This window comes from Embiotoca jacksoni, unplaced genomic scaffold (assembly GCF_022577435.1).
Source record: "Embiotoca jacksoni isolate LCO1_2020_lvr unplaced genomic scaffold, fEmbJac1.0.p SCAF_12, whole genome shotgun sequence".
In the NCBI taxonomy this organism is placed as follows: Eukaryota; Metazoa; Chordata; class Actinopteri; family Embiotocidae; genus Embiotoca; species Embiotoca jacksoni.
Window position 1 is genome coordinate 7,439,123 of NW_027185252.1, and position 11,836 is coordinate 7,450,958.

Consider the following 11,836-nt stretch of genomic DNA (forward strand, 5'->3'; position numbering starts at 1 on the left):
TAATTGGACTATATGAGACCAATAACAGGCGAGCGCACACAGCCTGCAGCCAGAGTGCACGGAGAGGGGAGGATGCTCTCTCTCTCTCTCTCTCTCTCTCTCGCTCGCTCCCGCTCGCTCCCTCTCCCTCCCTCTCTCTCTCTCTCTCTCTCTCTCTCTCTGTCCCTCTCTCCCTCTCCCCTCACCGTCTCTCCCTTAATCCCATTTGCCATTGTACATGCCCAATCGCCTATACTTTCCGCATTTAACTTGGATGACATTTTTATTTCATCATTAGCATCAGACGCCAGACTGACTGACACGGTGGACACAGTTTGCGTTTTGACGAAAGAGTCCGGGATGAGACATCTCCATGTTTGCACCAGTTTTGTTCCTCTTGAACGCTTTATTTCATTATTTTTCTAACCTAGACGGTCGTGTGTTTTGACGCGCACTCCGGGTGTGAAATCGAGTTTCCGAGAAGAGTAAAACAGGAACTCCTCGTAGCCAGGATATCGACAGTCTGTAAGTCAGCCTAGCTTTTTTTTTTTTTTTTTTTTGGTCCTTTTAAAAAAAGGAAAAAAAAAAAAAAAAAAAAAAAAAAAATTCCTACTTCCGTGGTCCACAACCACAACCACAGCGATGCCAGAGACAACGCAAGAGACGTGCGCTTCGGCCAAGGACTCTCCTTTCTTCATTAAGAACCTGCTGAACTGTGATAACAAACCGTCCAAGCCCAAGCCCGTACTGGCCGCTGCCAAGGCGGCCTTAGAGGGAGGATTTTCCCTTTCCCAGGTCGGGGACTTCAACTTTCCACGCTTTGACCTGCCCGCACAGAGGTTCAGTCTACCGGCTCACTACTTGGAGCGCACCTCGGCGTGGTGGTACCCCTACGCCCTCAGCTCAGCCGCCCATCTCCACAGAACCGAAGGTAAGACTTTAACGAGCAACTGTGACACCTTTCGCCTTTTAATTCCAGTCTCCCTATTCATTAAAATAGATAGGGCGAACTCAGTTAAAGCAAAAACCAAAAAAACACAACGATCACAGGACCTTTCAGGAACAAGCCATGTGTTTTGTGATACAGCTTGTCAGCAACCAATCATTGAACTTCCTCCTCAGAGATGTACCAGATAAAAGGGACTTTTGTGCGTATTCGTGACAGGAGGATTACATGCATTATCTCTCTGCAGATCGTATAATGATTTAACACCTTGTCCTCTATGAAGGCCTATTTTGTTATGCCACGACGTGGGATAATAGATCAATAAAGTAACACACTGTGCCTAAAATGAAGTAGACATCATCAAATCATTGGATGAGGGTGGCGATGCGCAGCGTGCTTTTGATTTGTCTATTGGCGCTCAGCGGGCACATTTACCCCTGAGGCTTGGTCACTGACAGCCCCTTTTACCTGCCTGGGTGATTTATTCACGTGGGATTTCCAACTCGCTGATATGAATGACACCATCATACCTTAATGTAAAGTGAAATGGAATTTTTGCTGGCGTTTATTTAGTTAGGGGAGCGATTCTAAAATCCTGGTTTGTTTCAGGGAAAGTAATGTATAAAACAGGCCTATACATTTGTATTTATTTTATGTGTTCCTCTTTTAAAAAAAAAAAAAAGGTGTTGTGTTTAGTCGGGTAAAAATAACAGTTATGATATGGTTTAAGACCGTGTTATCAGTCCTCTAAAATGGTTCATGTTTATGACGCAGGGTAGTTTTCCCAGCACTATATATGACCATTTTCGTTTTTCCAAAGCCCCCTGACTTCCCAGTATCAACAGGCTGTAATAAATGCCCACAGCATGTCCCAGTGTTTGTGACCACGTCTCCTGCATGTGTCCACATTTTCAGTACCCGAGAAACCAGGAGCCAGGGACTCTCCTCCAACCTCGGGCACGGACAGAGACTCCCCGGATCTGGTACTCAAATCCGAGCCATCAGACGCAAAAGACGACGACGAGGAGGATGAGCACAACAACAACAAAAGCAGTGACGAAATCATCCTGGAGGAAAGCGACACGGAAGAAGCCAAAAAAGACGAGCTGGAGGAGTGGAAGAAGAGGGACGAGGACAAGAAGACGTGCCGCAAGAAGAAGACGCGCACAGTTTTCTCCCGGAGCCAAGTGTTCCAGCTGGAGTCCACTTTCGACATGAAGCGGTACCTGAGCAGCTCGGAGCGGGCCGGCCTGGCCGCGTCCCTCCACCTGACGGAGACTCAAGTGAAGATCTGGTTTCAGAACCGGAGGAACAAGTGGAAAAGGCAGCTGGCAGCGGAGCTGGAAGCTGCCAACCTGAGCCATGCCGCGGCGCAGAGGATAGTCCGTGTGCCCATCCTCTACCACGAGAACTCGGCCTCCGAGAGCGGAGGCGCTGGTGCCAACGTGCCCGTGAGCCAGCCGCTGCTCACTTTCCCGCATCCCGGCGTTTACTACTCCCATCCCATCGTCACATCTGTGCCGCTGCTCAGACCGGTTTGAGTAGTAGCTTGTGGCAGGTGTCTAGTTCCTATCAACTCATTAAACAAGTAAAAAGAAAAAAAAAGAAAAAAAATACATACTATTTTTATACAACTGAGAAAATGAAGAAACAAAGACAAAAAAAAACAAAAAAACAAGAGGAGACTGTCACTGTCAGGCCTACACGGACCTATTTTGGCAAACATATTGCGTCATTTTTCATAAGGGTGTCGTTTACACGTGAACCGACAATTTTGATTTCATTATTATTATTATTATTATCATTATTATTATTATACGTGATCATCATCTCAGGAGTCCACCTGCTTACACTGCCTCATGAGTGACTTTTATTTTCTTTAATAGTTTTTACACCATGACTGTTGCTGGACAGGCCAACTCTTTGTGATGTACAAAAAATTACATTGTTTACAAAAATTGCCGGACTCAAGGCACGGCCTGCTTATCATCGAGCACACTCATTTGATTTTTTTATTTACATTTCCAGAATTAATAACACGATGATGTGCAATACACTGACGGTGTGCTGTGAATGAATGAATCCACTAAACAGGAAACATGTTTTCTTCTCTTCATGTTGGAATACTGACGAGGGTTTGTTGTAATTATTATTATTTCTTTGCTTTTTGAAGCGCTTGACGAGGGACAATCAAGACACTGAGCTGTAAAATACCCATGTAGCTTTATGTTTAGTTTTTAGAAATTCTTACTCTTGTTCCCTCTACATGGACACGTCTTTCAAGCACAAGTGTGAGGTCCAGTGTCTCCTGAGCTACTTTGTGTTTTTGAACAGGAGCGGCAAAAATATCGAATACACTGGGGTACAAAATCTGTAAATGTATATATTTAATGAGGCGCGGGGATTCCTCATGCGGCTTCTCCTTTGTACAGTAAAAAACGTTTTGATATTGTATTGCTGAACATGTTGTGAAATAAATGGAGAATATTCCTTACATTTTAGGACATTTTGTATGACTTATTTTCTGGAATGGATTAGTAAATCTCGGATATAATAGGAGGTTATATTAAGCCATTTTAATTTAAATATTTTTTATGATTATATATAATTAATTACATTTTTTTTATTTAAAAAAAAATAGGTTACGCTAAAATTAATTTAATCCTCTAAACCAGTCTTCCTTGCGCGCGCACATGCACAAACACACATACACGCGCACTTTGAGCTTGGGCAGGTGGGTTTCTATAATCATCTTGGTGTTATGTACTTTAAAACGTTATTTTACATAAAAAGTGGCTCGGTCAATTAGATGCGTAATTGCCACCATCTTGCCAAAATTATGGGTAATGTATTCATAAGAGGAAATTACTCTCTAAGTATGAGATGGTGTCTTTTAACATTTTTTTCTCTCTCTCTCTCTCTCATGGCCGTGTGTTGGTGTTGGTGTTTTTTGTAACGTAGTAACGCCACTTGATTTTTTTTTTTTTAGGTGTTGCAGCAGGTCGTTGCCTTGACTGTTAAGCCATCACTTCTTTTTGCAGTTCTATTTGTAGCCTACTTTACGCACGTTTTCAATATATATATATATATATATATATATTTATTTTTTTTTTAATTATTTTTATTTACTTCTATGAAAAGGCGTATCTCTTTACAATGAGTACTTGTTATACCACTTATATTTATGTGGCGTGTTTGGACAGTTGTGCAAATTATTTTAGGATAGAGGACATAAAAAGACGACATGTGTATTTTTTTTTTTAATCTGTAAATGACTTCTCGTAGTGTCTCCACAGGTAAACATTGCTGTGTAGTTGCCTAAATTACTGGTTCATCTTTAAAAAACAGATGTGAAAATTTAAAATGACACGTGAATTATTAACTGGTACCTTGTAAAACATACGATCCTACATGTGTCACTGGACACTATGCGATTATCTCAACGAAGACATGCAACTTTCTACGGAGTGAATTAAGTAATTTGCAGATATCAACTTTTTATTTTATTTTTTTAAAGATGTTTGAGATAATGCTGCTCGTTTTCATCCAAAATAGTAGACTTAAAATTAATAGAAATTGATACAACTAAAGAAATAATCAGAATCTCATCTCCCGATTTTTTGACCGGACATCATACCGAGACTGTCAGTAACTTCATCTCCTACTGCAGTACTATTTTTTTTTTTTTTTTAACTTCATTCATTTTTTAAATTTTTTTATTAATCTGACTGTATCTTTCTAAACTTTCAATGCAGACACAAGAGGAGCAGGCTATTAAAGGAGAGGGAACACTCCAGTCAGTCTCTTTGGCCACAACTCAGTTCATGCCGATGATAAGTAATTGGTCATTATTTATCACTAAGTTAAATAATGTTTTAATACCAGGGATACATAATAATAATTTGGATTCAATATTTTATTTCTACAAAAGTAAAACACAATTTCTGCTTTTCAATCTGAGAGCGATGCTTCTATGCAGACTGTGGTAAGATGACCGTGTTCAGGTTGGAGAATCTGCAACTATGCATCTGCATGCTCAGTTTAATTAAAACACTCGCTCTCAACAATAGTTGATTCACTCCTTGTAGTGTTTAAGGCAGGCTGCCAAACTACTGATACCTTTATAGTTTGAGGACAGTTGTAGGAGACAGCATTGTGCTCCATAAAATTTTTTTTTTAAAAAAATCCAATAAAAGATCACTCTCTTGCATGTGCATTGACCAAATATTGGAAAGAAATTTGTTGAAATTCAAAAGTGAATTATGACATTATGACTAAAACCCAACTTTGAGGCACGTTCATTTCTAAGTCAGAACAACTTTTGCCTCTCAGGCCATTTTCTGTTTTCATCTGCAGGCTAATACATTTATTGGAAATGAATCAGTCAGCTATAAACTCTAAATGATGACCTCATCAAGAGACAAAGGGTTCATTCAAATATCGTCAGATCACCCAAGTATTGACGTGTACCTACCATGCACACTCAACACGGCCCCATTACTGCAAATTAATAGATTGGTATGGCATTATTCCTCTGGCACATATCGATTTGTAAACGTCTGCAGCATATTGCGTCAAGTAAGAGCAACGTTCACGCGCCGCTTCGGCACTGCTTATGACCTTGGTATGCGCACATAATTTGAAATAATTTGCCTACCACTCGATAATTTCCATTTGTGCGACATCTTTATGTAAAGGAGAAAAGGCAGCAGGGCCAAAATCAGATAAAGTACATTTGCAGGAACGGGGACAAACGGACGTGACCGAGGACTGCGCTCAGTGTATTACATTAAAATGGAGAGCCGAATGGGTAATTTTAAGCCCTATCACAGGTTTTACAGCCAGTTTGGAAACACACAAGTGGCCCGTCCACCTTGCATAATGCTAGCCTCTTCTCTGCAGCCGCTGGCATCTGCATGATCTGCTCACCTGTGTGTTGGACTAAAGTTTGTTATGGTGTGACTTACAGGCTGCATAGTTATGGCAGAAAACTAAAGAAAATGGCATAAATAAAGTTCTCTGAGGTCTTTTGGGAAGTTGGCGGGTTCCAAGTCAGAAATTACGTCATGTTTTAAAGTCTTAAAACTATGCTATATATTAGATGTTAAATGTACACCCCTTTGACAATTCGTATCGAATAACAAACATCCTCGTATGTCTCCCTCTGGCAAAATAGACCAAATGCGATTGTATAGAGAAGTTCAAGCAAATCACCTCAACGGCACATTTTGATCTCGTGCCTCAACTATGCCGTCCCGTTATAGACACAAACTACTAGTACATTTCAATAATCACAGGCCAGACAAAAGTGATGCCAGCTCCTCATGTCCTCAGTGACGCGTCAAAACTCTCGTGTTTGAACAACTCTTTTGACACTTCTTGAAGAGGAAATCTTGTTTTAAACCCATCCCATTTGCTTTCCTGATTGAATGCGAGCATCAGATTTTCATCAAAGTTCTATTAAGTGAAACATAGGTTGCGGGGCACCGTCTGATTGGAACAGTTTAAATTTTAATTGTGTTTTTAATTTGACATATAGTTGCTGTGAAGAATGACACTGAAACGCCGAGGGGCGGTCGATTTTCTTAATTTCTCCCCGAGGAATTGATGAGTCTATCAGGGCAGTAGATTGGAAAGCCATTAAAACTCAATGGTTAGGTTGTTAATTGGAACTTGATGGATAGGAGCCCTTGGATAGGCTGTACTGATCCAATCTTCCTGACTTTGTGTTTTCCAATAAATTACCCAGTTCATTTCCACACTCAGATTACATAAATTGTACACCTCCAGGGCTCGGTGCTCTGCTTGCGTTTACAACTCTCTCTCTCTCTCTCTCTCTCTTCCTTCCTCCCTCCCTCCCTCCCTCCCACACACACACACACACACACACGTACGTGTGCGCGCACGGACGCACACAAACGCCTCCTGAAAAAAGAGCAGGCCCTGCTTTCTTGAATGAAAATCGAAACATAATCAACGTTTATACTTAGAAAATTTATTGATATCATTTTCTCTGGTAATTTCCTTATTCTAGACTTGGACACGCCATATATCATAATACACACGTGTAAAGGGTCTTTGTTTAATATTTATCGAAGCTTGATTCCCAGATCAAAGCGCCTCATAACTTCATCTGTCTTTCTCAGACCTTTCTCTCCTGCTAAAGATCTTGTTCTGTTATTGCGGTAGGGCGGCCATACACCACCTATCATCGTGATAGAGCACGAACTTTGCTGCTGTTTGGGCCTCGCCAGGCCTTGAAACGTGGAAACATGGGCGAGGGGGTGAACATTTCCATACTAATAGAAGGAACCGCACTGCACGGCCTGTACGACTGGCCTATAAACGCCAACTCCGACATAAAAACGGCACGTGTAATTTATTCTCTGCAGCACAATAGCAGCCTGTTATGTCCACTATCTCCGTGATGAACTAATCTCACTTTGCAAAAGTCGTCTGAAAGTGATGAAGGCGGCCCCACTGACAAAGGTCTTTGTTTGAAAAGAACGGCATATAAAATAAACCCATTTAACTGTCATTGCAGATTTCACGCCTTATGTGTAACCACTATAAATCCAGCATCCGCTCTGACTGCCCTCATATATTTGCCCCCCCCCCTCCCTTCCGTAAAGCCTCCCCTGCGTAAGCGTTTTAGTAAGATCGTTTAGCAGCTGCTGGCCCCGCTGCCAGTTGAGGATATTTACGTGTGGATCCAGATGCATCTTTCTGACTGTTATGATGATGAAGATGACGACGACAGGATCTGCTGTCCGCATCATCATCATCATCACCTTCATCAGCATGACGTCTGGTGTCGCCTTCTCCTCCTTTTTCCAACCTGTTTTTAATACCGAACGCCGGTTGTGTTGCTACCGGGAAGGGCGCTGACATGATGATTAAAGCTGACCATTTGTAATGTGTCTGGGGCTTCCTTACAAAGCAGTAAAAGCGGGATAATGTGCCCGAACCTCCAGCTCAAGCCCCGCAGCTGTCCCACAGCCAGACACAACCAGAGAGAGGCACACACACACAGATAGAACATGGGTGGTGAAGGTGGGAGGAGGGCAGTGGTGGGAAGCGCCCCAGTCCTCTCTCTCTCTCTCCCTCTCTCTCTCTCACACACACACACACACACACACACACACACACACACACACACACACACACACACACACACACACACACACACACACACACACACACACACACACACACTCAGCCCCCACCACTCCAATCAATTAGTCAATCAATTAGCCGGCCTCCACTCCACGCGCGGTCATCACGAGGCAGATTAGCTCAGTAATGATCAAATTAATTCTTAATCGTAGATAATGGACGCGGAATGAGTTTATTATTTTCAGGAAAAATTAGTTAGGCCTTTGTTTTAGTTCCAAAACTGCTCGTGTTGCCGTCACATCGTCCAATTTAGCATGCATGGGATAATTTTGGAAAAAGCCGACATGACAGTTCTTGTAAGGTCATCCACCGCTGACTGAGCCTTTTCTTGGTAGTACAGGTTGGACCAGAGAATATATTTATATTATGTATTTCCATATCCAACAACGCTTTTTGAAATTTCACAATAATTGAGCCACATACAATATTCTAAAGAGTATTTATAGCAGCATACAGATACAAAAAAATAATATCTATCTTTAAATATTTTCTGAAGATACGACGTACATTCATAAAATTAAAAAAACAAGTTTTTATTTAGTCAACTTTAAACGATTAGCCCGTAATGGTGCAGGGTACTCTTTTACACTCTTTTTTTTACGTATGATCTAAAATACTTTAAACAACCTAGAGCATTTGTTGTAAGAATTGTGTTCCACAAAAATGCAATTTAAAAGAAGTCAAGTTTGCAGCTGACTTCCGAGTCATTGCCAACAGGCTATAGTCACATTAGTGTGAATGCAGAAATGTAGCCTCCTGCTCTTCTTCGGCTCTCTCGCTCTCCTCATCTCGTCTCAGAAGCTTGACAGGAGTTTGAAATTTCCGGGCTTCTGTTGGAGGCTGCGATTGGCCCAGGAGGAGCTTACCTACATGCAAATGAAGCAACGCAACCTTGCTGCCTCTGATCCAGAGCGTGAGGAGGAGGACCAGGAATACACTCATGTTCCCCGAGCTCTAGAAAAAACACCTCCAACTCCTTCAATGTGAAAACTCCTCAATTAAACCGGCTTGGGGGAAAAAAAAAAAGCGGACAAAAGGCGCTTTCGTAATTTTTACGCACGTGTAGAAAGCAATAACGGAATACAAGGGGACAGACCGATTCAGTCAATACTTCAATACTGTTATGAAGCGAGAATGAGTAGCGCAGAAGACAGCGGGAGCAAGTGCTCGTCGGGCCCGATTTCCAGCTTTACCATCCAGTCCATTTTAGGCACGCCGTCCGATGAGCCGCGCTCCGGGACCAAGGAGCTCTCCAAGGGGCCGCCGCCACCGGCGCGGCGGCGCTCACTGTCGGTGTCCTCCGAGGAGGAGTGCAGCGGCGGGGAGGACTCAGCTGACTGCTTCTGCTCCGACACGGGTCACAGCGAGCCGTGCAGCCAGCACCAAGCCCATAACTTTTCCTGTTTAGGTGAGGAATTATTATTATTATTATTATTATTATTATTATTATTATTATTATTATTATTATTAGTAGTAGTAGTAGTAGTAGTAGTATTATTAGTAGTATTATAACAACATCAATTGCTAATATTTAATTATTTTTGCTGAGTGACATTTTTTTTATATTAGATATCGTACCACATAGATGGTTCCCTTTTTAAAAAAGAAGAATAACCAGGCCTTGTTTATTGTTTTTGTTTGCCCTTCAGTTCACGCTTCATTAGCTGGTGTTTGTGACTGTAGCACTGTCATGCAGCCTATCCACTTCCATTTATTTGTTATATGCAGACTATCATCGCAGCAGCAGCAGCAGAAGAGTGGAGGGTCGAATAATTAGCCCTCTGTCTTTCCTCTCATTTCAAATTTAATTGAGCCTGCTAATTGATGAAACATGTTTCCAAAATGGCTGCACTACACGTCGTCAATTGAGCGTTAAATAGAGCAGGATTTAATTAATAGCTTACTGTACACCGAGCAAAGGCTACTCATACTGAATTGTTTATTTAAAAAGTCACTGCAGTCGATTAAGTAAGTCAGAGTTCACACTTGACGAACTCTCAAACTGAGTATGTCTAAAATAAATTAAATCTTTTTTTTTTTTTCTTTTTTTTTTTTTTTAATCTGCCGCCTGTTTCGAAATCCTGCTGAAATCCTCGATACGCACCACCTCACCTCCTTCTCCTCCCGCTGCGTTTAGGTCCAGCTAAAGGACTTCTCTCTGGAAATGCCGCGCTGGCACGGCGGCCGCACCTGTCCCAGCCTCTGCTGCAGGATTATAAAGAGGAGCAGGAGAGACCGTGCCATCAAATGTCACCTCTGTCGGAGGAGAGACAGTCAGATGGGGCGGACAAGCAGGGCAACTCGGCCAAGAAGAAGACGCGTACGGTTTTCTCCCGGAGTCAGGTGTACCAGCTGGAGTCCACCTTCGACATGAAGCGGTACCTGAGCAGCTCGGAGCGGGCCTGCTTAGCCTCCAGCTTGCAGCTGACGGAGACTCAGGTCAAGACGTGGTTTCAGAACAGGAGGAACAAATGGAAACGACAGCTCTCTGCTGAACTGGAGGCGGCCAACATGGCCCACGCTTCCGCACAGACACTAGTGGGGATGCCGCTGGTTTTCAGAGATAACTCCTTACTGCGTGTTCCAGTTCCCCGGTCTATCGCCTTTCCGACGCCCCTGTATTACCCGGGGAGCAACCTGCCAGCTTTACCTTTATACAACCTGTATAACAAAATTGAGTATTGATTGACTCTACTGTATGTTCACCACTGCAGTCCACGTAAAAAAACGCATTACAGAACAATACGACATTCTTATGTGTCTCTTCATAACCCCTGTATATTAATTGTATCACTTTATTTGTTCAGAAAATCCTTATTATGCAGCAACTGTATGTCTCACGAGAAAGCAATTAAGCTTCCCTATATGTATAAAATACACCATGTGTATAATTAATTATAACAATTTTTTACTTTTATTTTATTTTCCTTCTCCTCCTTTAACTGGCAAAATATTGGAGTTAAGCCTTCATATCACACCTGAGACAAAATGATTCCAAAAAACCCTGCTTTTACACAGTTTTTATTCATTTGTCAAACATATCATAAAGCATCAGTCATTTTATTTCACCTGACATGGATCTAATACTGACAGGAATTACACAATTCTTCCATTTCAGGAAAAATATCATTGTTTCTATTGTAATTTAGACCTTCAATAATAACCTTCTCATTCAATAAATTTTCTATTTCAGTGAAAATTGGACTTGCTTGGTTTTATTGTATGTACTTTTTTGCATTTGTAAACTAAACTATTGACAGTTTCATTTTCAAAGACTTAAAGCAGCTGCAAACTTTGTGATAAATTCTTTTTGGTTTTCTTGTCAACTCTCCTCCCCTGAAGAGCACAAAAACAGTACTCAGTGATTTTATTATAATGCAATCTATTGTAACAATCCTGTGTGAGAATATGTTAAAAGGTAATGATATAGTCACATCATTTTTGTTGCAGGGCTGCAGTAGAGGTGTTTTAAAGAACGTCAATGCTTTAACCGTGACTAAAATGAGTAAAAAACCTGAAAGACGTTAAGTATATTAACATAAAACCATACTGTTAACAGTACATTTCTGTTGGCTCTCACATCTTATTATTAAATCAGTTATTCGTTTGTGAGTTTTTTGAAATGTGCATTTTAATTCCAGGTTGAATCTCTGGAAGGCAAATGCATTTATGGGGATGTAGTGTCAAATGTACTTCAGTTTTTCCTCTTAAAAGGCTCATACTATATTATAGCTT

At 41.5% G+C, this 11,836-nt stretch overlaps 2 protein-coding genes across 2 annotated transcripts; both read left to right on the plus strand.

Annotated features, from left to right (window-relative positions):
• Window positions 1–246: 246 nt before the first annotated feature.
• Window positions 247–3,401, plus strand: hmx3a (H6 family homeobox 3a). The gene is made up of 2 exons (XM_069144030.1): window positions 247–910; window positions 1,841–3,401. The coding sequence occupies exons 1-2, from the start codon at window positions 622–624 to the stop codon at window positions 2,464–2,466; spliced, it is 915 nt and encodes a 304-aa protein (XP_069000131.1). The 5' UTR covers window positions 247–621; the 3' UTR covers window positions 2,467–3,401.
• Window positions 3,402–9,059: 5,658 nt separating this feature from the next.
• hmx2 (H6 family homeobox 2) lies at window positions 9,060–11,422 on the plus strand. Its single transcript, XM_069144031.1, has 2 exons — window positions 9,060–9,509; window positions 10,239–11,422. The coding sequence occupies exons 1-2, from the start codon at window positions 9,236–9,238 to the stop codon at window positions 10,784–10,786; spliced, it is 822 nt and encodes a 273-aa protein (XP_069000132.1). The 5' UTR covers window positions 9,060–9,235; the 3' UTR covers window positions 10,787–11,422.
• The last annotated feature ends 414 nt before the right edge of the window (window positions 11,423–11,836 follow it).

Excerpts from the sequence above, each read along its gene's own strand:
- hmx3a (XM_069144030.1), top strand. The coding sequence starts at position 622 with ATGCCAGAGACAACGCAAGAGACGTGCGCTTCGGCCAAGGACTCTCCT. Across the intron at positions 911-1,840 it reads CCATCTCCACAGAACCGAAG|TACCCGAGAAACCAGGAGCC; the intron begins GTAAGACTTTAA and ends CCACATTTTCAG.
- hmx2 (XM_069144031.1), top strand. The coding sequence starts at position 9,236 with ATGAGTAGCGCAGAAGACAGCGGGAGCAAGTGCTCGTCGGGCCCGATT. Across the intron at positions 9,510-10,238 it reads CCATAACTTTTCCTGTTTAG|GTCCAGCTAAAGGACTTCTC; the intron begins GTGAGGAATTAT and ends CGCTGCGTTTAG.